This window comes from Triticum aestivum, chromosome 3B (assembly GCF_018294505.1).
Source record: "Triticum aestivum cultivar Chinese Spring chromosome 3B, IWGSC CS RefSeq v2.1, whole genome shotgun sequence".
Classification (NCBI taxonomy): domain Eukaryota; kingdom Viridiplantae; phylum Streptophyta; class Magnoliopsida; order Poales; family Poaceae; genus Triticum; species Triticum aestivum.
The window spans coordinates 759,960,431-759,987,431 of record NC_057801.1 but is presented as its reverse complement, the minus strand read 5'-3'; the positions used below and the strand labels follow the sequence as shown (position 1 = coordinate 759,987,431).

Here is a 27,001-nt window from a genome sequence, read left to right as displayed (position 1 = left end):
CGCTTCAATTGCAGTGCACTTGCTGCCTTCATTTTTCCAGTTTGGTCTGTGCTACTTTAATAGTAGTATTCTGGAATCCATGTGTTCCACATAGTGTGCTCAGGACATAAGAGCAAAATGACAATTATCTATATTTCGAAACAACCAGTGACCTGGTCACCTGACCTAAAACGACGAAGCCCCTCTCACCCCTCTGTAAAAATAGAGAGGTAGACAAACCAGAGTTGTTTTGGTGCTCAACAGGTGAATATATGATTCTTGTTTTGCGAAGATTTCACATATCTCTGTGCAACTGCAGTAATCAGTAATACTCCCTCCGTTCCATAATAAGTGCCGTGGTTTTAGTTCAAATGACTAAAACCACGACAGTTATTATGGAACCGAGGGAGTACTAATAATTTTTTATCTAACTCAATCAGTTACTTCTTCCACCAGCATCTAGCCACATAAGTCTTGACTTGGCACAAACAACCTCATCATGCAGAAAGCTTGCCAGGAGAAATGCAGGTTTTTTAGCACCTGACTGTCAGGCCCAACAACACAATGTCTAGCTAGTTACCAGTACTCTTGCACCACAAGAGGCACGGCATGCTGCTACTAATTAACTTACGGAGATCGTTTCGGATTTGTAGTAGTACTTGAGGTCAAAGGGGTCAGCAAACCCCAAATCAGAAGCATGTCGGTGGCTGCAAATTGGACCTGCCACATCAGTGAGTGGGCTCTTGAAGAGCTCAAGTTTGCAACCTTTGCTGTTCCATTTTGCGTTGGTCAGAGGCTTCAGCTTGGCATTCACACCATCACCTCCCGGAGAGAAACATTCCTTGCCCACGACGACCACCATCTGCTCCAGCACCCGACCTCTCTCCGCAATGAACTTGAGGAAGGCAACTTCGCTTCTTGACCCACGGAACTCGTAGAAGAACAACTTCTTCAAGCTCTGCAGGACACATTTGATGGGGCCACCCTCCTGCCAGAACTTGAGATTGACCTTGCCAGTGGACTCTTTAGGTATGCGTGGGGACTGCAAATGAAAACAACCGGCAGGCCATATTAGCGCATACATAGTTCAGGGATCTTATCCATGAGGACATATCATGCTGCAGCAGGCCATCAATCATATAATTAATCAGACTCATAGTTCAGGGATCTTATCTATGAGGACATATCATGCTGCAGCAGGCCATCAATCGTATAATTAGTCTGACTAATATGTTCATGGATCTTACATAGTTAACCAATTTTACCTGGACATGGAGGGTCCCCAGGTTAGGAAAGCATCTGAGAAAACCAGGCACTTTCTTGACAGAATTGCGGCAACCGAATTGCACCTCTATGGCCAAAATCTGGACAGTAGGCACAATGCTCTCCTTGGCCCCAGCCTGTAAATAATGCACCTAAGGTCAGATAAACTAATTGGGATCATACATTGGCATTGTTATTAATTGACACGGCAGAGAAGCAAATTAAATTAGGATGTACCACGATGATGGTGTTGCTAATCCCCAACTCTTGCTCTCCTGGCCGAATGTATCCCAGCACACGCAGGTTAGGTGCACGCCCAATCTTGATCTTGGAAGAGCAGTTCTTCATGCTGGGGCCAGTGAGCTCGCTCTGGCAAAAATTATCCGACTGGAAGAGCCTCTCCAGGCAAGGTGCATCCACCACCTCGATGTCCTCCAAGTAGGTATATCCCAGCTGAACGCACCGCACGCTTTGGCTGACGAGGCGCAGGCGCACTCCGGTCTGGCTCCCCATGATGATGAGGGACTCCAGGACGGGGCTTCTTTCAAGCATGAATGCCAGATCGTGGTCCTCCATGACAGTCATGCAGAGGCCGAGCTCCAGGAGGTTGGGGAATCTGGCGCCGCGCGGTACGGCGGCGGTGTCCGGGATCCTCCAGACGCCGAGATAGAGACGGGTGAGTGAGGAGCAGCTGAAGATGGTGGCGGGGAGGCGCAAGTCTAGCGGCCAAGGGCGGTTGACAAAGACGAGTTCTTGAACCCCCTTGGCGACGAGGATGTCGAGCCAGCGCGCCATCTCGCCCCGGTGCTCCTCCATGATGGTGCGTGTGAGGTGCACGCAGCGGAAGGGGCCCGGGTGCGCCGCGAGGACGCGGGACACCGCGTCGGTGACGGCGCGGGGAGAGGGGGCGCCGATGGTGAACTGCCCGGCCGCGCCGCCGTCCGGAAGCAGATGACTGTCGACAAGAGCGAGGGGCGCCGAGCGCCAGATTGGGCGCCAGCGCGAGGAGAGGGCGGCGGTGCGCGCGGCGTCCTTGGCGGGGAGGCGGGAGATGATGTCGCGGAGGAGCACATCGGGGAGGCGGCTGATGCGGTCGACGCCGTCGGAGACCCAGGACGCGCCGGCGAGCGAGAGGGTGGTGGTGGGGGCGGGGGAGACGGGCGGGTCGGGGAGGTAGTCGTAGACGAAATAGAGCACCAAGTTTATGCCGACGTCGAGCGTCGCAGGGTCCCGGCCTTCGCGCTCCATCTTGGCGAGCAACTCGCTCCTGGGGGTGCCGACGAGGAAGTGCGGGTCGTCCATGGCCGCCGGTGGTGGGCGGAGGCGGAGGGCGGAGGGCGGAGGAGGGTTTGGTCCTGCGGAATGATTGAGGAATGGAGGCGAGGGTTTCGGCGAGCGAGAAATATTGGGCCAAATGTCAGTCCGAATCAGGTCTCTCATGGGCCCTAGAAACAGCTTCTCTTCAATTTGAACGTCCATTTAAATTGTGTAGTTGCCTAAAAAAATTAAACTGTGTAGTTGCCTAAAAACAAATTAAACAGTGTATTACGCCTAAAAAATATATTGTGTACTTATTGCTAAAAAATAATTTAAATTGTGTAGTTAAATCTAAAAATAAATAAATTGTGAAGTTGCCCTAAAAAAATTAAATTGTGTAGTACTAGTAGTAATAACTATCAAAAAAGAGGTAAATACATCAATGGTGCTCGAACTTGCCATAGATGTGCAGCTTAGTGCCTGAAGTTGTATAATACATCGAACTGGTTCCATAACTTGGCATGGATGTGCATATACGGTTCAAATGACGTTTGTATACGCCCGCGACCAGGGGCGGAGCTCAGTTGGGCAGACCTGGGCCATGGCCCGCCCAAGATTTTAACAAAAAATATTAATACCTATACTTTTGTAGCTCAGCCCAGTAACTATGCAACGTCTATACAGGCTACTACTTGTCGATGCAAAATCCAGCAGTGTGGCCAGCGTCCTCCACTTGCAACGAGATGCGTCTACTTCTGCTCGTCTTGGTTTAGTACGGGCACACAATAGAGAGCAGCCGCCATAGTTCCAATAACCATGCAGGAGCAGCCTCACAGCGAGCTGCGTCTAGCCGGCGGCCAAGGCAACCAGCAATCGAGCACTGCATCTTAAATTCCCTTGCAATTCTATAAATTCTGATTTCGCCAACTCCGATCATAGCCTGATTTTTTCGCTCAACTATACTTTACATTCTATAAATTGCAGCAGCGAGCCACCTTCTTGTTCGATAAAAGAAGAATCAAAGTGCCGGAGTCATCTGTTGGGTCACTTGCTAGGGTATGAGTAGAAGCAAAGACGATGATCACGCGCGCGGGCAAAAGACCTTACAGAAAAGCAACAATGATAAACTCATGGATAATTGCATACTAGATATATAGTTGTGCTTTCTTTTGAGTTGGCCCGCCCAGGTTTTTCATCCAAGCTCCGCCACTGCCCGTGACGGTGAGGAAGCGCGCCAACTTGGCATGGGACCCGCTGTAGGTGACTGGATGGCGGGGGACAAGGGTATGTGGATTGGTTTTTTGCATAAACCCCTCCGGAACTATTTTTCGTACAATAAGGCCCTTACTAAGAAATTGACAAATTATAACTATAACTATATAAATGCTAAAACTGGTGTTATGGTGGTTCGCACGGGTGACCAACCAGTCGAGTGCATGCATGGCTAGCCACTAGACCACTTCAAATTTGCTACTACATGATGATTCATAATCTTTATAAACATTGGCGGAACAACATAAATAAAAGGAATCTTTTTTGCTAGGTATAAATAAAAGGAATTTAGTAATCAATAAAAATATTACCGACTCTGTGACTCGAACATCCGACAAAAGCTTATAGACCAGGCATGGATGCCACACTCCAACCAATGAGATCTCATGTATCAATAGTACAAGTACTCTTTACAACTGTATAACAAACATAATTCCAAAAGAATGCAAAAATCTCATGTCATTTAAAAAAGAATTCACGTGTTATTTTAAAACATATTCGTTCAATTGAAAATATTTATGAATGATAAAAATGTTTATATGATTCAAGTATTATTCATGTGAGTATCCACAATCTAAGGTCGTACTGGGCTTGAACTTTTTTTAGAAAACACACAAACTTTTATATACTATATAAACATTTTAAAACATCACAATTTTTACTTAAAGCATGAATACAATTATAGACTACATGAATATTTCATTAAAAATGTGGAAATTTTAAAATTATATGATAATTTAGTTGAATATATGAATGTTTCTAAAATTACTTTAATATTTTTTAAATTATAAAATATATTCTTAATTCATAGATTATGTGTATTTTGGTTAAATTATTGCATTCATATTTTATAAAATTATATGAACATTTTGATGTAATTTGTTTTAATATATGTATATTTTTTGCAACTGAAAGTACTAGTTATCGACTAGAGGGGGTGAATAGGCAATTTTTATGAAAGTCTTCGAGACACACTAGTAGAAAACGGGACATTAGTCCCAGTTCGTAAGGGCCTTTAGTCCCGGTTGTGCAACCGGGACTAATGAATCGGGACTAAAGCCCCCCCCCCCCTTTTATTTTCGTCGTGTCACGAACCGGGACTAAAGGGGCTCCACATGACCGCTGTGGGGTGCTCAGACAGGAGGACCTTTAGTCCCGGTTGGTAACACCAACCTGGACTAAAAGGCCGCCACGCGTCAGGCTCGGCCAAGCACTGGGGTTTAGGGTTTTTTAGGAGGGGTTTAGGGTTTTGGAGGCTTTGGGGGTTTCATTTTGTGTTTCCTTTTCTTGTTTACCATTCAATTCTTTTACATTTACGGGTTTCCATTTTTATTTTATGTTTTTCATTCAACTCGACGTTAGCTACTACATATAGCAATGAAGGAACCATCACAGAACATTGTCATGAATATAGAGAAGTGACCTCTCTTTCTCCGTGCTTGGTCGAACAACAAGTTTTCGTTTATCTATTCAACGCTACTACATATATATATAGTACACGTTCATGCATATATACAATATAACATCTCTTACGATCCCTAATATCTTATTACCAAAATCGCATTCGAAATCCCGATGAGCATCACGTCAGTTTTCTGACTTTGTTTACTTGGACCCCACTTGACAGTTCAGTGGTTCCTATGACTCAAAAATAAGAAAATAAAACTACGAAAGAAACTATGTCTTCGTACTCCATTGTCTTCAAGCCAATGTTGATACGTCTCCAACGTATCTATATTTTTTGATTGTTCCATTCTATTATATTACCCCTTTTGGATGTTTATGAGCTTTATTTTACACATTTATATCATTTTTGGGACTAACCTACTAACCGGAGGCCCAGCCCGTATTGCTATTTTTTTGGCTATTTCAGTATTTCGAAGAAAAGGAATATCAAACGGAGTCCAAACAGAATGAAACCTTCGGGAGCGTGATTTTTGGAGGGGGAATCGACCTCGGAGGGCTTCTACATCAACACCATAGCCCCTGCGATGAGTTGTGAGTAGTTTACCACAGACCTTCGGGTCCATAGTTATTGGCTAGATGGCTTCTTCTCTCTTTTTGGATCTCAATACAGTGTTCTCCCCCTCTCTTGTGGAAATCTATTCAATGTAAACTCTTTTTGCGGTGTGTTTGTCGAGATCCGATGAATTGTGGGTTTATGATCAAGTTTATCTATGAGAAATATTTGAATCTCCTCTGAATTTTTTTATGTATGATTGAGTTATCTTTGCAAGTCTCTTCGAATTATCAGTTCGGTTTGGCCTACTAGATTGATCTTTCTTACCATGGGAGAAGTGCTTAGCTTTGGGTTCAATCTTGCGGTGTCCTTTCCTAATGACAGCAGGGGCAGCAAGGCACGTATTGTATTGTTGTCATCGAGGATAAAAAGATGGGGTTATATCATACTGCTTGAGTTTATCCCTCTACATCATGTCATCTTTCTTAATGTGTTACTCTGTTCTTTATGAACTTAATACTCTAGATGCAGGCAGGAGTCGGTCGATGTGTGGAGTAATAGTAGTAGATGCAGGTAGGAGTCGATCTACTTGTTGCGGACGTGATGTCTATATACATGATCATGCCTAGATAATCTCATAATTATTCGCTTTTCTATCAATTGCTCGATAGTAATTTGTTCACCCACCGTAATACTTATGCTATCTTGAGAGAAGCCACTAGTGAAACCTATGGCCCCCGGGTCTATCTTTTATCATATAAGCTTTCAATCTACTTTTATTTGCATCTTTACTTTTTGCATCTATATTATAAAATACCAAAAATATATTTATCTTATCATATTATCTCTATCAGATCTCACTTTCGCAAGTGGCCGTGAAGGGATTGACAACTCCTTTATTGCGTTGGTTGCGAGTTCTTTGTTTGTTTGTGTAGGTGTGTGGGACTTTTGAGGAGCCTCCTACTAGAATGATACCTTGGTTCTCAAAAATTGAGGGAAATACTTACGCTACTATTGTTGCATCACCCTTTCCTCTTCAAGGAAAACCAACGCAAGCTCAAGACGTAGCAAGAAGGATTTCTGGCGCTGTTGCCGGGGAGGTCTTCGCTCAAGTCAAGACATACCAAGTACCCATCACAAACTCATCTCCCTCGCATTTACATTATTTGTCATTTGCCTCTCGTTTTCCTCTCCCCCACTTCACCCTTGCCGTTTTATTCGCCCTCTCTTTCCCAATCTTCTCCTAGGATGATGGAATCTTATCGCAAGTGCACCCTAGAGGTGATTATGTTGGGTTAAACATGACACATAGAAAACTCTTGGATTGCATTGCCAAGGGAAATTTTATTGAAATTGATCCTAGTATTGCGCATGAAATTATAGAGGGAATAGTGGGAACACTACCTCAAAAGGGAGGACCTCAGCCTACCCAAGAAGAGACACAAGTGTTTGGAAAGATTTGCGAAGTAAAAAAAAATTACAAAAGTCTCTTGAGCCTCTTAAAAGTGTTAGCGGAAATCTTCACCGCATGAATATGTTGATTACTCTTTGCAATAAGCGGTTGGATTCTTTAGATCTAAAAATTTCCGAGTATGAAGGGAAACGTAAAGAACTTCCCGTATTCGAGCATGACTTCGCTAAAAACTGAAAATCAAAGATGGCACTACTTAGATCTATCTTCGCTTTTATGCCTAGCTAGGTGCGTTAAACGATAGCGCTAATTGGGAGGGAACCCAATTTTATTTGTGTTTTTGGTATTTGTTTCTGTTTATTAATAATTTTTTTGCTTCTACCTTCTGTTTAGATGTGTTTTTATGTCTTAATTAGTGTTTGTGCCAAGTAAAACCTATAGGATAACCTATGATGATAGTTAATTTGATTCTGCTGAAAAACAGAAACTTTGCACGCACGAAATTAGTTTTGTTAAATCACAGAAACGTGATTTTGCATTGATTCTTTTTGATGATGATCAATAGACAAATTGTATAGGACTTCCTATTTTGGTAGGATTTTTAGAGTTCCAGAAGTTTGCGTTAGTTACAGATTGCTACAGACTGTTCTGTTTTTGACAGATTCTGTTTTTCGTGTGTTGTTTGCTTATTTTGATGCATCTATGGCTAGTAAAATAGTTTATAAACCATAGATAAGTTGGAATACAGTAGGTTTAACACCAAAATAAATAAAGAATGAGTTCATTACAATACCTTATGTGGTGGTTTTGTTTTCTTTCACTAACGGAGCTTATAAGATTTCCTGTTGAGTTTTGTGTTGTGAAGTTTTCAAGTTTTGGGTAAAGCTTTGATGGACTATGGAATAAGGAGTGGCAAGAGTCTAAGATTGGGGATGCCCATGGCACCCCAAGATATTCAAGAATAGCCAAAAGCCTAAGCTTGGGGATGCCCCGGGAAGGCATCCCCTCTTTCGTCTTCGTTCATTGGTAACTTTACTTGGAGCTATATTTTTATTCGCCACATGGTATGTGTTTTGCTTGGAGCGTCGTGTATTATATTAGTCTTTGCTTTTTAGTTTACCACAATCATCGTTGCTGTACACACCTTTTGGGAGAAGCCTACTTGATTGAAATTTGCTAGAATACTCTATGTGCTTCACTTATATCTTTTGAGCTTGATAGTTTTTGCTCTAGTGCTTCACTTATATCTTTTAGAGCACGGCGGTGGCTTAATTTTGTAGAAATTGCTAGTCTCTCATGCTTCACTTATATTATTTTGAGAGTCTTTTAGAACAGCATGGTATTTGTTATGGTTATAAAATTGGTCCTAGAATGGTAGGCATCCAAGTTGGGTATAATAAAAACTATCATAGGAAGTGAATTGGATGCTATGATCAATTTGATACTTGATAATTGTTTTGAGATATGGAGGTAGTGATATTAAAGTGATGCTAGTTGGGTGATTATGAATTTAAAGAATGCTTGTGTTGAAGTTAGCAAGTCCCGTAGCATGCACGTATGGTTAAAGTTGTGTAACAAATTTGAAACATGAAGTGTACATGGCTTGTGCATCCTTATGAGTGGCGGTCGGGGACGAGTCATGGTCTTTTCCTACCAATCTATCCCTCTAGGAGCATGCGCGTAGTGCTTGATTTTTGATGACTTATAAATTTTTGCAATAAGTATAGGAGTTCTTTTGACTAATGTTGAGTCCATGGATTATACGCACTTTTACCTTTCCATCATTGCTAGCCTCTTCGGTACCGTGCATTGCCCTTTCTCACCTTGAGAGTTGGTGCAAACTTCGCCGGTGCATCCAAACCCCGTGATATGATACGCTCTATCACACATAAACCTCCCTATATCTTCCTCAAAACAGCCACCATACCTACCTATTATGGCATTTCCATAGCCATTCCGAGATATATTGGCATGCAACTTTCCACCATTCCGTTCATCATCATCATGACATACATTACTTTTGTCATATTGCCATTGCATGATCATGTAGTTGACATCATCACTACAAAAAAATACACATCCGTGATGATACGTGTTTGTCACAGTAGGTCGCGTTTTTTGTCATGCATGTACATCCATGACAAATTTATGACAGAATCAAGATAGTCATACTTGTGCTGTCGTAGAACTGTTCCATGACATTACCAAAATTATCATCACGGAAGTGTCCACTTCCATGATGATAAATCGCGCGTCACAGAAGTGCTTTCGTAAAGGGTGACCGACACATGTCATCCACCGTAACGGAACACCGTTAAGCTATCGGGTCGGGTTTTGGATCCGATAACCCGTTAACAGCCCCGACCAATGGGGATTTTCCACGTGTAAAATCATCATTGGCTGGAGGAAACACGTGTCGGCTCACCGTTGGGACAGATGTCATCCGCTCATTGGACCGAAGGCGCCTATGATACGACGGCAGTGGAACGGCCCAACAAAGGCCCATTCTTGTGAAAAGGCTGGCCCGTTTGACTTGGTCAAAAGGTGGCGGGCCGACCCACGGAAAGTCTGTTAACGGCCTGTTCGCATATAGCCCATTTATAGCCCGCTAACCCAGGGCCCGTTACGCCCTATCCGAATTAGGCCCAATAGCGTCATCTGGGCCGTCCAATATGATTCCAGCCCGTTTTAACTTCCGGCCCATGTGTGGCCCATGACTTCTTTCGGCCCATATGAGGCCCTTTGTAACTCTTGGCTCATTAATGGCCCGTGGTGAAACTGGCCTGTAATGAACAGTGTATCACTTTATACGCATTAACGACCCGTTATTCTATTGGGCCGTTTCCAGCCCAAGTTCTCTTTCGTCCTTCTCAGGGTCCATTGATTCTTGGGCTCATTTGCAGCATTCGGTTATATACGGCCCATTACTGTCATTTTCTGCTTGTGGGCCAAATTCAGCCCATCGTTACAGTCGGCCCGTTTGCGGACCATTAATACGTTGGGCCGTTTTCATGTCAAAAAAACCCGTTGGGCTGTTTTCATAGAGTTATCAAATACGGTCTATTAACGGCTCGTTATGGTCCACGAATTGTACGACCCATGATTGGCGAAATGATGATACGCCCCGTAGAAGGCCCATGGATCTACGGCCCGTAGAAGGCCCATGGGTCGTATGGCCGGTAGAAGTCCCATGGACCCTACGGCCCGTAGAAGGCCCATGGACCCTAAGGCCCGTATAGAAGGCCAATGGATCCTACGGCCCGTATAGAAGGCCAATGGATCCTACGGCCGGAAGAAGGCCCATGGATCATACGGCCTGCAGGAGGCCCATGGTTACAACAGTCCATGTGTTGCCATGATTATTTTGGCCTAGTTACCAAAAATAGGCTATTGTGGCCACTAGAAAAACACAGAAAAAGAACTGCAGTGACTACAAGCAAACAACTAAACAAGACAATAAGGAAATAAATAAGCAAGCAATTAATGCTAGCCTATTACCGCTATTACACATATTACATCCACTGGGCATCAAAGTTCGCCACTAGTGCAAATATAGGGAACAAAGCAGCATATTACATACACTGGCCGTCAAAATTGGCCACCAGTGCAAATAAACGTGGCAGCACAACAAGAGCGTAACTGAAACAACTTCAGAAGAGCTCAAGAAACGTTATCCTGGGTATCCACCATGCTGGCAATAAGCTTAGCATGCTGATTAGCTTTGTCCTATTTGGCACTAAAATCCTCCAACGCTTGCTGTTGCACCAGAAAGTATGCATCTGAATGCTCCAGGGACTTCCGCAGTCCTTCCACTTCTTGTCGCAGCACAGCTGATCGATGTCTTTCAGCTTGTAGTTGAGACTCAAGAAACCGAACTGATTCAGACAGTGAGTTTGAATAGCTTGTGCAAGCGGTAGTGGCCAGTAACTCGAACACTAAACCAAGACAAGACTTTGGGGTTGTCTCGCTGTCTTCAAGATAGTCTTCCTTAGCTGTTTTATCAGCTTTGTTGGAAACCAACAAGGATGTGTCACTATCCTAAATCTTATCTGCATTACTTCCTTTACAATTGCTTAATAAGGCACTCTTCCCCAATATTCTGTCAGCATTCTAAAAGAAGAAACAAGTAGACACATAACAAGTTTAGCATGTACTAGTATATGAAACTCATTTCGGGGAACCAGTTCATTAGTAAGGTGGACAGGATTAAACTACCAAGTCTTCTATTGCCAAGTACTAGTACATAATAAAAGCATCAAACAAACATATGTCTATGTCCTATGGTCACTGCATTGTCTTGCCAAATCAAAATAGAGACACGGTTCAAATCATATTAGTTCAAGACAAAGCAGCAGTGAAAGAATACAAAGCGGGGAAACTACACGGTACAACAAGATTTCAGATGGGTACCACGGGTCTACATGTACAACAACACTATTGGCTCTGTTGTGATGCTAGTAATGTGCATGATATGAAAGTCAACTGTATACACAATTGAAATTGAAATCAAAAGAGCTATTGATAAGAGCAAACCTGTTAAAGAAACATGCGTGAACATACCTGCTGTGCCATTGGAGTTTCGATTGGATCCTTCAATTTAAAAATAAGTTTGTATCAGTAAATACAGTGATACAAGAGCAAAGCAATCATAGTTAAAAAAGGCGCGTCTAAGCGAGCGCTTAAGCGCGCCTAGGCTCTAGGCGTTGGCAAAACACATTGCACATAACTACGCTTAATCTATGCATAACTGCGCATAAGCATGCGCTTTGGTCAGTAAAGCGCAAGGCGGTGGCAAAACGCACAATTAACGCCTAGCGCTTTTTTAAACTATGATAGCAATGGAATCTTAAATTAGAACAATTGTTCTTCTGGTTTAGGCACTTGTTCTACATGAATAGAGTACAGTAAGACGCAAGAATATAATACTTAAAAATAGAAAATGAGCTCATAGACCTTACCACATTCTTGGTTCGGGACCAGTACAGAACAAGGCGTTCCCAGTCATCGTCCAGTAAATGTGTCTCAGGAGAATGTAAGGGAATTTGATGAGTTTCTTTGCCGATGAAGTATGTTTTCTTCAGGTAATTCCGATACTACCTGAGGGAGTCCTGGACTAGGGGGTGTCCGGATAGCCGAACTATCATCATCGGCCGGACTCCAAGACTATGAAGATACAAGATTGAAGACTTCGTCCCGTGTCCGGATGGGACTTTCCTTGGCGTGGAAGGCAAGCTTGGCGATACGGATATGTAGATCTCCTACCATTGTAACCGACTCTGTGTAACCCTAGCCCTCTCCGTGTCTATATAAACCGGATGGTTTTAGTCTGTAGGACATAACAACAATCATACCATAGGCTAGCTTCTAGGGTTTAGCCTCCTTGATCTCGTGGTAGATCTACTCTTGTAATACCCACATCATCAATATTAATCAAGCTGGACGTGGGGTTTTACCTCCATCAAGACGGCCCGAACCTGGGTAAAACATCGTGTCCCTTGTCTCCTGTTACCATCTGCCTAGACGCACAGTTCGGGACCCCCTACCCGAGATCCGCCGGTTTTGACACCGACATTGGTGCTTTCATTGAGAGTTCCTCTACGTCGTCACTGATAGGCTCGATGGCTCCTTCGATCATCAACAACGACGCGGTCCAGGGTGAGACTTTTCTCCCAGGACAGATCTTCGTATTTGGCGGCTTTGCACTGCGGGCCAATTCGTTTGGCCATCTGGAGCAGATCGAAAGCTATGTCCCTGGCCGTCAGGTCAGATTTGGAAGTCTGAACTTCACGGCTGACATCCGCGGATACTTGATCTTCGATGGATTCGAGCCACAGCCGAGCGCGCCGCATTGTCACGGTGGGCATGATTTAGCTATGCTGCCAGACAGTGCCCTGGAGGCCGCACACGAGTCCGCTCCGACCCTCAATCCGGAGCCGGTTGTGCAGATCGAGGACGGGTGGTTAGACACCGCCTCGAGGGCTGCAACCTCTACGGTGATAGAGCCGAATACTGACCTTGTCCCTTGTGAAGCTCGTGACTCCGAGGTGCCGGACTCCTTGCCGGACTCCGAGCCTCCTACACCCCCTCCAATGGAATCCGATTGGGCGCCGATCATGGAGTTCACCGCTACGGACATCTTTCAGCACTCACCTTTCGGTGACGTCCTGAGTTTGCTAAAGTATCTCTCGTTATCAGGAGAGCCCTGGCCGGACTGCGGTCAGGACGGTTGGGATGCGGACGACGAAGAAATTCAAGGCCCACCCACCACCCACTTAGTAGCCACTGTCGACGATCTAACCGACATGCTAGACTTCGACTCCGAAGACATCGATGGTATGGACGACGATGCCGGAGATGACCAAGAACCAGCGCCTACTGGGCACTGGAGAGCCACCTCGTCATATGACATTTACATGGTGGATATCCCAAAGGATGGGAATGGCGAGGGAATAGCGGAGGAAGACCCCTCCAAGAAACAGCCCAAGCGCCGGCATCAGCGGCGCCGCTCTAAATCCCGCCACAGCAAGAATGGAGATTCCGGCACCGGAGATAATAATACCCCAGATAGTGCCGAAGACAACCCCCTCCAGCAAAATTCAGCGTAGGAGGACGGAGAAGCCAGCCCTCATGAGAGAGCGGCAAACGTAGAGGTAGAGGATGATAATTACATGCCTCCCTCCGGAGACGAGGCAAGCCTCGACGATGACGAATTTGTCGTGCCTGAGGATCCCATCGAACAAGAGCGTTTTAAACGCAGGCTTATGGCCACGGCAAACAGCCTCAAGAAAAAGCAGCAACAACTTAGAGCTGATCAAGATGTGCTAGCCAACAGATGGACTGAAGTCCTTGCGGCCGAAGAGCATGAGCTCGAACGCCCCTCCAAAAGCTACCCCAAACGCAAGTTGCTCCCCCGATTAGAGGAGGAGGCATATAAACCTGCATCACCAGAGCACAATACGGCTGACCGACCACCTCGTGGCCGCGACAGAGAGGCCTCTAGGCCCTCCACTAGAACCGTACCCCGGCATCGCTTGAAAAGCACAAGGCCACAGGGGAACGCTCTGGACTTGCGAGATATATTGGAGGATAAGGCAAGACAATCAAGATCGATCTACGGATCGTGTGGGCGCCGCATGATACGTGAAGACAACTGTCGCGCCGGACACAGCAAGTCCGGCCGGGCCGAACACAGTAGACAAAGCTCGTTGTAGCTCCGCCGCGATATAGCCCAATACAGAGGCGCCGCACACCCACTATGCTTCACAGATGAAGTAATCGATCATCAAATCCCCGAAGGGTTTAAACCCGTGAATATTGAATCCTATGATGGCACAACAGACCCCGCGGTTTGGATTGAAGACTATCTCCTTCATATCCACATGGCCCGCGGTGACGATCTTCAGCCATCAAATACCTCCCACTCAAGCTTAAAGGACCAGCTCGGCATTGGCTTAACAGCTTGCTAGCAGAATCAATTGGGTGTTGGGAGGACCTGGAAGCCGCATTCCTCGATAACTTCCAGGGCACGTATGTGCGACCACCAAACGCTGACGGCCTAAGCCACATAATTCAGCAGCCAGACGAATCGGCCAGACAATTCTGGACACGGTTCTTAACTAAGAAAAATCAAATCGTCGACTGTCCGGATGCGAAGGCCCTCGCGGCCTTCAAGCATAACATCCGCGACGAGTGGCTTGCCCGACACCTGGGACAGGAAAAGCCGAAATCCATGGCAGCCCTCACATCACTCATGACCCGCTTCTGCGCGGGAGAGGACAGCTGGCTAGCCCGCAGCAACAACCTCAGCAAAAAATCTGGCAGTCCGGATACCAAGGACCGCAACGGCAGGTCGCGTCGCAACAAGAACAAACGCCGCATTAATGGCGACAATAATGAAGATACGGCAGTCAATGCCGGATTCAGATGCTCCAAACCCGGTCAGCGGAAAAAGCCATTCAAAAGAACTACTCCGGGTCCGTCCAATTTGGACCGAATACTCGATCGCTTGTTCCAGATACACGGCACCCCCGAAAAGCCAGCTGAGGGAGTTCCGGACTAGGGGGTGTCTGGATAGCCGAACTATCATCATCGGCCGGACTCCAAGACTATGAAGATACAAGATTGAAGACTTCGTCCCGTGTCCGGATGGGACTTTCCTTGGCGTGTAAGGCAAGCTTGGCGATACGGATATGTAGATCTCCTACCATTGTAACCGACTCTGTGTAACCCTAGCCCTCTCCGGTGTCTATATAAACCGGATGGCTTTAGTCCATAGGACGAACAACAATCATACCATAGGCTAGCTTCTAGGGTTTAGCCTCCTTGATCTCGTGGTAGATCTACTCTTGTAACCCACATCATCAATATTAATCAAGCAGGACGTAGGGTTTTACCTCCATCAAGAGGGCCCGAACCTGGGTAAAAACATCGTGTCCCTCGTCTCCTGTTACCATCCGCCTAGACGCACAGTTCGGGACCCCCTACCCGAGATCCGCCGGTTTTGACACCGACATTGGTGCTTTCATTGAGAGTTCCTCTGTGTCGTCACCGATAGGCTCGATGGCTTCTTCGATCATCAACGACGATGCAGTCCAGGGTGAGACCTTCCTCCCCGGACAGATCTTCGTATTCGGCGGCTTCGCACTGCGGGCCAATTCGCTTGGCCAGCTGGAGCAGATCGAAGGCTACGCCCCTGGCCGTCAGGTCAGATTTGGAAGTTTGAACTTCACGGCTGACATCCGCGGGGACTTGATCCTCGACGGATTCGAGCCACAGCCGAGCGTGCCGTACTGTCACGATGGGCATGATTTAGCTCTGCAGCCGGACAGTACCCTGGAGGCCGCACTCGAACCCGCTCCGATCTTCGACTCGGAGCCGGCTGCGCAGACCAAGGATGGATGGCTAGACACCACCTCGGGGGCTGCAACCTCTACGGCGATAGAGCCGAACACCGATCTTGTCCCCCATGAAGCTCGTGACTCCGAGGTGCCGGACTCCTTGCCGGACTCCGGACCTCCCGCGCCCCCTCCAGTCGAATCCGATTGGGCGCCGATCATGGAGTTCACCGCGGCGGACATCTTTCAACACTCACCTTTTGGCGACATCTTGAGTTCGCTAAAGTACCTCTCGTTATCAGGAGAGGCCTGGCCGGACTGCGGCCAGGACGGTTGGGATGCGGACGACGAAGAAATTCAGAGCCCACCCACCACCCACTTGGTAGCCACTGTCGACGATCTAACCGACATGCTAGATTACGACTCTGAGGACATCGACGGTATGGACGACGATGCCGGAGACGACCAAGAACCAGCGCCCACCGGGCACTGGAAAGCCACCTCTTCATACGACATATACATGGTGGATATCCCAAAGGATGGGAACGGCGAAGGAATAGCGGAGGATGACCCCTCCAAGAAACAGCCCAAGCGCCGGCGTCAGCGGCGCCGCTCTAAATCCCGCCATAGCAAGAATGAGGATTCCGGCACCGGAGACAATAATACACCGGATAGCGCCGAAGACAACCCACTCCAGCAAGATCCAGCACAGGAGGAGGGGGACGCCAGCCCTCATGAGAGAGCGGCCGAAGAAGAGGTAGAGGACTATATGCCTCCCTCCGGAGACGAGGCAAGCCTCGACGACGACGAATTCGTCGTGCCTGAGGATCCCGTCGAACAGGAGCGTTTCAAACGCAGGCTTATGGCCACGGCAAACAGCCTCAAGAAAAAGCAGCAGCAGCTTAGAGCTGATCAAGATCTGCTAGCCGACAGATGGACCGAAGTCCTCGCGGCCGAAGAGCATGAACTCGAACGCCCCTCCAAAAGCTACCCCAAACGTAAGCTGCTCCCCCGATTAGAGGTGGAGGCATATGATCCCGCTTCACCAGGAGACAATACGGCTGATCGACCACCCCGTGGTCGCGACAGAGAGGCCTCAAGGCCCTTCACTAGACCCGTACCCCGGCATCGCTCGAAAAGCACAAGGCCACAGGGGAACACTCCGGACCTGCGAGACATATTGGAGGATAAGGCAAGACAATCAAGATCGATCTATGGATCACGTGGGCGCCCCACGATACGTGACGATCACCGTCACCCCGGACACAGTAAGTCCGGCCGGGCCGAACACAACAGACAAAGCTCTTTTGAGCTCCGTCGCGATATCGCCCAGTACAGAGGCGCCGCACACCCACTGTGCTTCACAGATGAGGTAATGGATCATCAAATCCCAGAAGGGTTTAAACCCGTCAATATTGAATCTTATGATGGCACAACAGACCCCGCGGTCTGGATCGAGGACTATCTCCTCCACATCCACATGGCCCGCGGAGACGATCTCCACGCCATCAAATATCTCCCACTCAAACTTAAAGGACCAGCCCGGCACTGGCTTAACAGCTTGCCAGCAGAGTCAATCGGGAGTTGGGAGGACCTGGAAGCCGCATTCCTCGATAACTTCCAAGGCACGTACGTGCGACCACCAGATGCAGATGACCTAAGCCACATAATTCAGCAGCCAGACGAATCGGCCAGACAATTCTGGACACGGTTCTTAACCAAGAAAAACCAAATCGTCGACTGTCCGGATGCCGAGGCCCTCGCGGCCTTCAAGCATAACATCCGCGACGAGTGGCTTGCCCGGCACCTGGGACAGGAAAAGCCGAAATCCATGGCAGCCCTTACATCACTCATGACCCGCTTCTGTGCGGGTGAGGACAGCTGGCTAGCACGCAGCAACAACCTCAACAAAAATTCTGGCAGTCCGGATATCAAGGACCGTAGTGGCAGGTCGCGTCGCTACAAAAACAAACGCCGCATTAACGGCGATAACAGTGAGGATACGGCAGTCAATGCCGGATTCAGAGGCTCTAAACCCGGTCAACGGAAAAAGCCATTCAAAAGAACAACTCAGGGTCCGTCCAATTTGGACCGAATTCTCGACCGCTTGTGCCAGATACATGGCACCCCTGAAAAGCCAGCTAACCACACCAATAGGGACTGTTGGGTGTTCAAGCAGGCAGGCAAGTTAATTGCCGAAAACAGCGACAAGGGGCTACATAGCGACGACGAGGAAGAGACCCGACCGCCGAACAATAGAGGACAGAAGGGTTTCCCCCCACAGGTGCGGACGGTGAACATGATATATGCCACGCACATACCCAAAAGGGAGCGGAAGCGTGCACTCAGGGATGTATACGCGATGGAGCCAGTTGCCCCGAAGTTCAATCCATGGTCCTCTTGCCCGATCACCTTTGACCGAAGGGACCACCCCACCAGCATTCGCCATGGTGGGTTCGCCGCATTGGTTCTAGACCCAATCGTCGATGGATTTCATCTCACCAGAGTCCTGATGGACGGCGGCAGCAGCCTAAACCTGCTTTATCAGGACACGGTGCGCAAAATGGGCATAGACCCCTCAAGGATTAAACCTACCAAGACGACCTTTAAAGGCGTCATACCAGGTGTAGAAGCCAATTGTACAGGCTCAGTTACACTGGAAGTGGTCTTCGGATCCCCGGATAACTTCCGAAGCGAGGAGTTAATCTTCGACATAGTCCCGTTCCGCAGCGGCTATCATGCCTTGCTCGGACGTACCGCGTTCGCAAAGTTCAACGCGGTGCCGCACTACGCATACCTCAAGCTCAAGATGCCAGGCCCTAGAGGAGTCATCACGGTCAACGGAAACACTGAACGCTCCCTCCGAACGGAGGAACATACAGCGGCTCTCGCGGCAGAAGTACAAAGCAGGCTTTTAAGGCAATTCTCGAGTCCGGCTGCCAAGCGGCCGGACACAGCTAAGCGTGCCCGGAGTAACCTACAACACGACCACCTGGCACGTTCCGAGCACGCGTAGCAGTGCGGCCCCAACCCCAGCCCCTGTAAAACATTAAGACAGACCCTTCGCGTACTCCATTACGCTCTGAAGATACCATGGGCATGGGGCAAGGGGCTCGACCACGATAAGCCCAAACTGCGGCTCAACCGCACCAGGGGCTCTTAAGTGTGTCGTTTCTTTTTCTTTTCCTTTTATTTTTTACCCACAGGACTCCGTTCGTCAGAGGCCCTGTCCGGCAGCAGACATGCCGAACCCACGATACAACAGCCAGGGAAGGAGAAAGGCTACAACGAAAATCCAGGTGGTCTCCATTATGAGCATTAAATCTGTTTTATGCATTATTCCGTAGCCTACCCCTGGAGGGGGACATGTTAAACAGTCCCATCCCTTGCTTACCGCACCACTTGTATCGTCCTGCACTTACAGCAGTTTTTATTTGAATAAAGCAATGCAGCACATTTTTGCTTCTAATTGCATTTCTTTCTTACACATATGTTCATCTATGACATGTTGCATCCGTACGTTTTGGTACGGCTAAATACACCAGGGGCTTATGTTTCCCGCGTTATGGTGTGATAAGTCCGAACACTTTCACAAGTGCGGCACCCCGAACTTATAGCATTATATGCATCGGCTCCGAATCATGTTCTTGGGTCAATAGTTGGGTTTGCCCGGCTCCCATGTTTTGGTACCTTACGTTCCGTTTTATCGGCTAAGGTAGCACTGGGAGAACCACTGCGATTGCGCCCCAGTTGAGCTGGGTTAACGCCTCAGTGGAGAAAGCTAAAACTGACCGTCATGATGAGGCGAGAGCTGGTCGCTGTTCGAGAGGTTCTTTGCGAGTCCCTAAAGACTTATGCCGCTTCGAGCGAGGAGCCGGATTCTGTCCGGCCAAGGCGTGGATAGCGCCCCAAATTCGGCCTTCCGAAAACTAGGGGCTTCGCCGAAATTTAAAATTATAGAATTCTATGGCTAAGTGAGAGTGTTCAAGCATTATAAGTCCGGTTGCCTTGTTCGTTGTGTTGAGCGCCTCCCTAGATGGACCCAAAAATGGGAACAAGAGCGCTCGAGTTTATCCCGAACACCCCAGCACTCGTGGCATGGGGGCTGAAGCCGACGACTTGCCATCTCTCAGATTTGATAAACAGCCGCACAGAAGGTAATATTTTAAATTAACAAGCGTTGCTTAGCGCATATGAACCAAGTTTTCAGCGCACAGGATAACAAAATGCGAGTCTACTCAAATATTACATCTTTGGAGCACTCACCCGCAATAGTGCGGGCGCCCTTCAGCACACTCCTATAATACATCTCGGGCGTGCGATGCTCCTTGCCCTCTGGTGGGGGGTCCGTCACAAGCTTCTGGGCATCCATCTTGCCCCAGTGCACCTTTGCGCGGGCAAGGGCCCGACGCGCACCCTCGATACAGGCGGAGTGCTTGATAACTTCAACCCACGGGCACGCGTCCACCAGCCGCCGCACCAGGCCGAAGTAGCTCCCAGGCATAGCCTCCTTAGGCCACAGCCGAACTATGAGGCCCTTCATGGCCTGTTCGGCCGCCTTGTGGAGCTCGACCAGCTGCTTCAGCTGGTCGCTAAGGGGCACCGGATGTCCGGCCTCAGCATACTGAGACCAGAAGACCTTCTCCGTTGAGCTCCCCTCCTCGGCCCGGTAGAATGCGGCAGCATCGGACACGCTGCGGGGAAGATCTGCGAACGCTCCTGGAGAGCTCCGAATTCGGGTAAGCAACAGGTAATTAACACTCACATGCTTACTTTGCATGAAAAATGCCTTACCCGCTGCTATTTTCTTCACCGCCTCTATCTCCTGGAGGGCCTTGTAGGCTTCGGCCTTAGCGGCTTTGGCACTCTCAAGAGCCGTTGCAAGCTCAGACTCTCGAGTCTTCGAGTCACGCTCCAGGCTCTCGTGTTTCTTCACGAGATCCTGGAGCTCTTGCTGTACCTCCGCCACCCGCGCCTCCTGTTTCTCTCGCTCGGTGCGCTCCGCAGCCGCATTGCGTTCGGCCGCGGCCACCGCCTCCTTCAGGGTCGCCACCTCGTTAGTGGCCCCTGCAATACCCCAGTTATCCTTGTCATTTTTCTTGCAACCAAATCCTTTTCTGTAAGGTACAATTTTCATAAGGTATTACTCACCTTCTTTTTCCTCGAGCTGCTTCTTGGCATGGCCGAGCTCGTTCTCGGACCGCTCGAGGTTTTCCTTCAAAGTTTTGACCTCCGCAGTCAGTGCGGCAGAGGTCAGCAGCACAGCCTGCAATCCCATATTGACATATTTTCATGACTCCTGCGTTTATCTTTCTAAAGATCCTCAGTCCGGCTTTTCTTTCCGAACACCGAACCGAGCATCAGGGGCTACTGTCTATGCGGTACCATTTTACATATATTGAAATTCTTACCTCAAAGCCTGTTAGAAGGCTGCTGCAGGCTTCGGTCAGCCCGCTCTTGGCGAGCTGAACCTTCTGAATCACCGCACTCATAACAGTGCGGTGTTCCTCTTCGATGGAGGCGCCTGTTGAGCGCCTCCAGCAAATTATCCGGCACCTCCGGTTGGACGGAGGCAGCCGGCATCGCGGTCTTGCCCTTCTTCCGAAGGGGTCGCCCGCCGGACTCCGGAGCCACTATGGGTTCCGGGGCTGAGTCCGGTGCAAAGTCCGGGAGGTTGTCCTGCGACACCTCCGGGGCCCTCTCCTCCTGGTGGGTCCCTTCCTGGGATCCCACCTCGGCATCGTCCGCATCACGGGGGGTGGAGGCAGTCGGAAGAGAATCCATATCCGACGCCTCTAAGGACCCGCTCGACGAAGTGGGGAGATCATCCTTAGGCGGACTGCAGGGTTGTATGCGGCATTAGAAAGACATAATGTGGCGGAAAACGAAAACCTTGAAGTTATTCGGGAGTCCGGATACTTACGATCTCGCCAGAGGCTTGGCCCTTGGAGGCCAGTCCTCGTCGTCATCACTGGCGTTGGCGGCACAGTCCGGGGGAAGAGTTTTTCCCCTCTTGGACCCTTCGGCCTCCCTTGTTGGGGAGGCCTTCCTTTTCTTCCCTTCCCCCGCTGGGGGAGAGGCTTTCTTCTTCTCCTCCTCACCTTGGTGGGAGGAGTCGGCCTCGGATTCATCGTCCGATAGCACCTGAAAACGGGAACTCTTCCGAGTCACCGTGGCCTTCTTCTTGGCCTTCTTCTCCGACACCATGTGGGGTGCCGGAGCCAGCAGCCCCGTTAGGCGGGCGTCAGCTGGGTCCTCTAGCAATGGGGCCGGAGAGATAGCCTGCGGGGCCTTCTTCAGCCAGTCCTGTCAAAGGAAAGGGAGTTTAGATCCCACATAGAGTCAAACTATGAATAACCAGCGTCCCGTATAGGACAATATCACTTACCTCGTCAGCTGGACGCTGCGAGCTGAATCCGCGATCTTTGGTAGCGGACGCGGGAGCCTCGGTGCCCTTGAACAGCACCTTCCAGACCTCTTCGTACGTAGTGTCGAAGAGCCCATTCAAAGTCTGGTGCTGCGCCAGATCGAACTCCCACATATTGAAGCCCCGTCGTTGGCACGGGAGAATCTGGCGGATGAGCATGACCTGGACTACGTTGACAAGCTTGAGCTTCTTGTCCACCAGCTTTTGGACGCAGGCTTGGAGTCCGGTCAGCTCCTCCGAATCGCCCCAAATCCGGCCGCTCTCTTTCCAGGAGGTGAGCCGTGTGGGGATGCCGGATCTGAATTCGGGGGCCGCTGCCCATTCGGGATCACGCGGCTCGGTGATGTAGAACCACCCCGATTGCCACCCCTTGATGGTTTCCACAAAGGTGCCCTCCAGCCACGTAACGTGGGGCATCCTACCCACCATGGCTCCTCCGCACTCCGCTTGGCTGCCCTTCACAACCTTCGGCTTGACACTGAAGGTCTTGAGCCACAAGCCGAAGTGGGGCTGGATGCAGAGGAAGGCCTCGCACACGACGATAAACACCGAGATGTTGAGAATAAAATTTGGGGCCAGATCATGGAAGTCTAGGCCGTAGTAGAGCATGAGCCCCCGGACAAAGGATGAAGTGGGAAGCCCAGTCTGTTGGGGAACGTAGCAGAAATTCAAAATTTTCCTACGTGTCACCAAGATCTATCTATGGAGAAACTAGCAACGAGGGGAAGGAGAGTGCATCTACATACCCTTGTAGATCGCTAAGCGGAAGCGTTCAAGAGAACGGGGTTGAAGGAGTCGTACTCGTCGTGATCCAAATCACCGGAGATCCTAGTGTCGAACGGACGGCACCTCCGCGTTCAACACACGTACAGCCCAGTGACGTCTCCCATGCCTTGATCCAGCAAGGAGAGAGGGATAGGTTGAGGAAGACTCCATCCACCAGCAGCACAACGGCGTGGTGGTGGTGGAGGAGCGTGGCAATCCTGCAGGGCTTCGCTAAGCACCTGCGGGAGAGGAGGAGGTGTCACGGGAGGGAGGGAGGCGCCAGGGCTTCAGGTGCGGCTGCCCTCCCTCCCCTCCACTATATATAGGGGCAAGGGAGAGGGGGAGGGCGCAGCCTTGCCCCTTCCTTGAAGGAAGGGGTGCGGCCAAGGGGGGGAGGAGTCCATCCTCCCCAAGGCACCTCGGAGGTGCCTTCCCCTTTTAGGACTCTCCCCTCCCCAAGTCTCCTTGGCGCATGGGCCTCTTGGGGCTGGTGCCCTTGGCCCATATAGGCCAAGGCGCACCCCCTACAGCCCATGTGGCCCCCCGGGGCAGGTGGACCCCCCCGGTGGACCCCCGGACCCCTTTCGGCACTCCCGGTACAATACCGATAAAGTGCGAAACTTTTCCGGCGACCAAAATAAGACTTCCCATATATAAATCTTTACCTCCAGACCATTCCGGAACTCCTCGTGACGTCCGGGATCTCATCCGGGACTCCGAACAACATTCGGTAACCACATACAAACTTCCTTTATAACCCTAGCGTCATCGAACCTTAAGTGTGTAGACCCTACGGGTTAGGGAACCATGCAGACATGACCGAGACGTTCTCCGGTCAATAACCAACAGCGGGATCTGGATACCCATGTTGGCTCCCACATGTTCCACGATGATCTCATCGGATGAACCACTATGTCAAGGACTCAATCGATCCCGTATACAATTCCCTTTGTCTAGCGGTATAGTACTTGCCCGAGATTCGATCGTCGGTATCCCGATACCTTGTTCAATCTCGTTACCGGCAAGTCTCTTTACTCATTCCGTAACACATCATCCCGTGATCAACACCTTGGTCACATTGTGCACATTATGATGATGTCCTATCGAGTGGGCCCAGAGATACCTCTCCATTTACACAGAGTGACAAATCCCAGTCTCGATTCGTGCCAACCCAACAGACACTTTCGGAGATACCTGTAGTGCACCTTTATAGCCACCCAGTTACGTTGTGACGTTTGGTACACCCAAAGCATTCCTACGGTATCCGGGAGTTGACAATCTCATGGTCTAAGGAAATGATACTTGACATTAGAAAAGCTTTAGCATACAAACTACACGATCTCTGTGCTAGGCTTAGGATTGGGTCTTGTCCATCACATCATTCTCCTAATGATGTGATCCCGTTATCAACGACATCCAATGTCCATGGTCAGGAAACCGTAACCATCTAGTCAACTAGAGGCTTACTAGGGACATGGTGTTGTCTATGTACCCACACATGTATCTGAGTTTCCTGTCAATACAATTATAGCATGGATAATAAACGATTATCATGAACAAGGAAATATAATAATAACTAATTTATTATTGCCTCTAGGGCATATTTCCAACAGTCTCCCACTTGCACTAGAGTCAATAATCTAGTTCACATCGCCATGTGATTAACACTGACAGGTCACATCTCCATGTGACCAACATCCAAAGAGTTTACTAGTGTCACTAAACTAGTTCACATCACCATGTGATTAAGACTCAATGACTTCTGGGGTTTGATCATGTTTTGCTTGTGAGAGAGGTTTTAGTCAACGGGTCTGCAACATTCAGGTCCGTATGTACTTCGCAAATCTCTATGTCATATTGTAAATGCTGCTTCCACGCTCCACTTGGAACTATTCCAAATGGTTGTTCCACTATACGTATCCGGTTTGCTACTCAGAGTCACTCGGATAGGTGTTAAAGCTTGCATTGACGTAACCCTTTACATCAAACTCTTTATCACCTCCATAATCGAGAAACATATCCTTATTCCTCTAAGGATAATTTTGACAGCTATCTGGTGATCCACTCCTTGATCACCTTTGTACCCTCTTGCCAGACATGTGGCAAGGCACACATTAGGTGCGGTACTCAGCATAGCATACTGTAGAGCCTATGTCTGAAGCATAGGGGACGACCTTCTTCCTTTCTCTCTCTTCTGCCGTGGTCGAGCTTTAACTCTTAACTTCATACCTTACAACTCAGGCAAGAACTCCTTCTTTGACTGATCCATCTTGAACACCTTCAAGATCATGTCAAGGTATGTGTTCATTTGAAAGTATTATTAAGCATTTTGATCTATCCTTATAGATCTTGATGCTCCATGTTCAAGCAGCTTATTCCAGGTTTTCTATTGAAAAACACCTTTCAAATAACCCTATATGCTTTCCAGAAAATTCTACATCATTTCTGATCATCAATATGTCAACAACATATACTCATCAGAAATTCTATAGTGCTCCCACTCACTTCTTTGGAAATACAAGTTTCTCATAAACCTTGTATAAACCTAAAATCTTTTATCATCTTATCAAAGTGTATATTCCAACTCCGAGATGCTTACTCCAGTCCATGGAAGGATCACTGGAGCTAGCATACCTTTTAGCATCCTTAGGATCGACAAAACCTTTCTGATTGAATCACATACAACCTTTCCTTACGAAAAACTGGTAAGGAAACTCGTTTTGACATCCATCTGCCAGATTTCATAAATGCAGCTAATGCTAACATGATTCTGACGGACTTAAGCATCGCTACGGATGAGAAAACCTCATCGTAGTCAACTCCTTGAACTTGTGAAAAACTCTTCGCCACAAGTCGAGCTTCATAGACGGTGACATTACCGTCCACGTCCGTCTTCTTCTTAAAGATCCATTTAACTCAATGGCTTGCCGATCATTGGGCAAGTCCACCAAAGTCCATGCTTTGTTATGATACATGGATCCTATCTCGGATTTCATGGCTTCTAACCATTTGTCGGAATATGGGTCCACCATTGCTTCTCCATAGCTCGTAGGTTCATTGTTGTCCAGCAACATGACCTTCAAGACAGGATCACCATACCACTCCGAAGCAGTATGCGTCCTTGTCGTCCTACGAGGTTCGGTCGTGACTTGATCCGAAGCTTCATGATCACTACCATAAGCTTCCAGTTCAATTGATGTAGGTGCCACATGAACAACTTCCTGTGCCCTGCTACACACTGGTTGAAGTGATGGTTCAATAACCTCATCAAGTCTCCACCATCCTCCCACTCAATTCTCGAGACAAACCTTTCCTCGAGAAAGGACCCGATTCAAGAAACTATCCCTATTGCTTTCAGATCTGAATTAGGAGGTATACCCAACTGTTTTGGGTGTCCTATGAAGATGCATTTTATCCGCTTTGGGTTCGAGCTTATCAACCTGAAACTTTTTCACATAAGCGTCGCAGCCCCAAACTTTTAAGAAACAACAACTTAGGTTTCTCCAAACCATAGTTCGGTGTCGTCTCAATGGAATTACGTGGTACCCTATTAAAGTGAGTGCGGTTGTCTCTAATGCCTAACCCATGAATGATAGTGGTAATTTGATAAGAGACATCATGGTACGCACCATATCCAATAGGGTGTAACTATGATGTTCGGACACACCATCACACTATGGTGTTCCAGGCGGTATTAATTGTGAAACAATTTCCACAATGTCTTAATTGCGTGCCAAAGCTTGTAACTCAGATACTCATCTCTATATCATAGACATTTTATCCTCTTGTCACAATCATCTTCAACTTCACTCTGTAATTACTTGAACCATTCA

General features: G+C 48.3%; 1 protein-coding gene across 1 annotated transcript; it reads right to left on the bottom strand.

The window, feature by feature from the left end:
- Window positions 1–423: 423 nt before the first annotated feature.
- Window positions 424–2,572, bottom strand: LOC123066394 (F-box/LRR-repeat protein 13). Its single transcript, XM_044489479.1, has 3 exons — window positions 1,480–2,572; window positions 1,245–1,379; window positions 424–1,021 (listed from the first exon to the last, which is right to left on the bottom strand). The coding sequence occupies exons 1-3, from the start codon at window positions 2,542–2,544 to the stop codon at window positions 602–604; spliced, it is 1,620 nt and encodes a 539-aa protein (XP_044345414.1). The 5' UTR covers window positions 2,545–2,572; the 3' UTR covers window positions 424–601.
- Between the last annotated feature and the right edge of the window lie 24,429 nt (window positions 2,573–27,001).

What these genes read in the sequence shown, in the direction of transcription:
- LOC123066394 (XM_044489479.1), bottom strand. Translation starts at nt 2,544, where the DNA reads ATGGACGACCCGCACTTCCTCGTCGGCACCCCCAGGAGCGAGTTGCTC. An exon ending in TTAGCAACACCATCATCGTG is followed by an intron (nt 1,380 to 1,479) that starts GTACATCCTAAT and finishes CATTATTTACAG; the next exon opens with GCTGGGGCCAAGGAGAGCAT. An exon ending in TGGGGACCCTCCATGTCCAG is followed by an intron (nt 1,022 to 1,244) that starts GTAAAATTGGTT and finishes TTTCATTTGCAG; the next exon opens with TCCCCACGCATACCTAAAGA.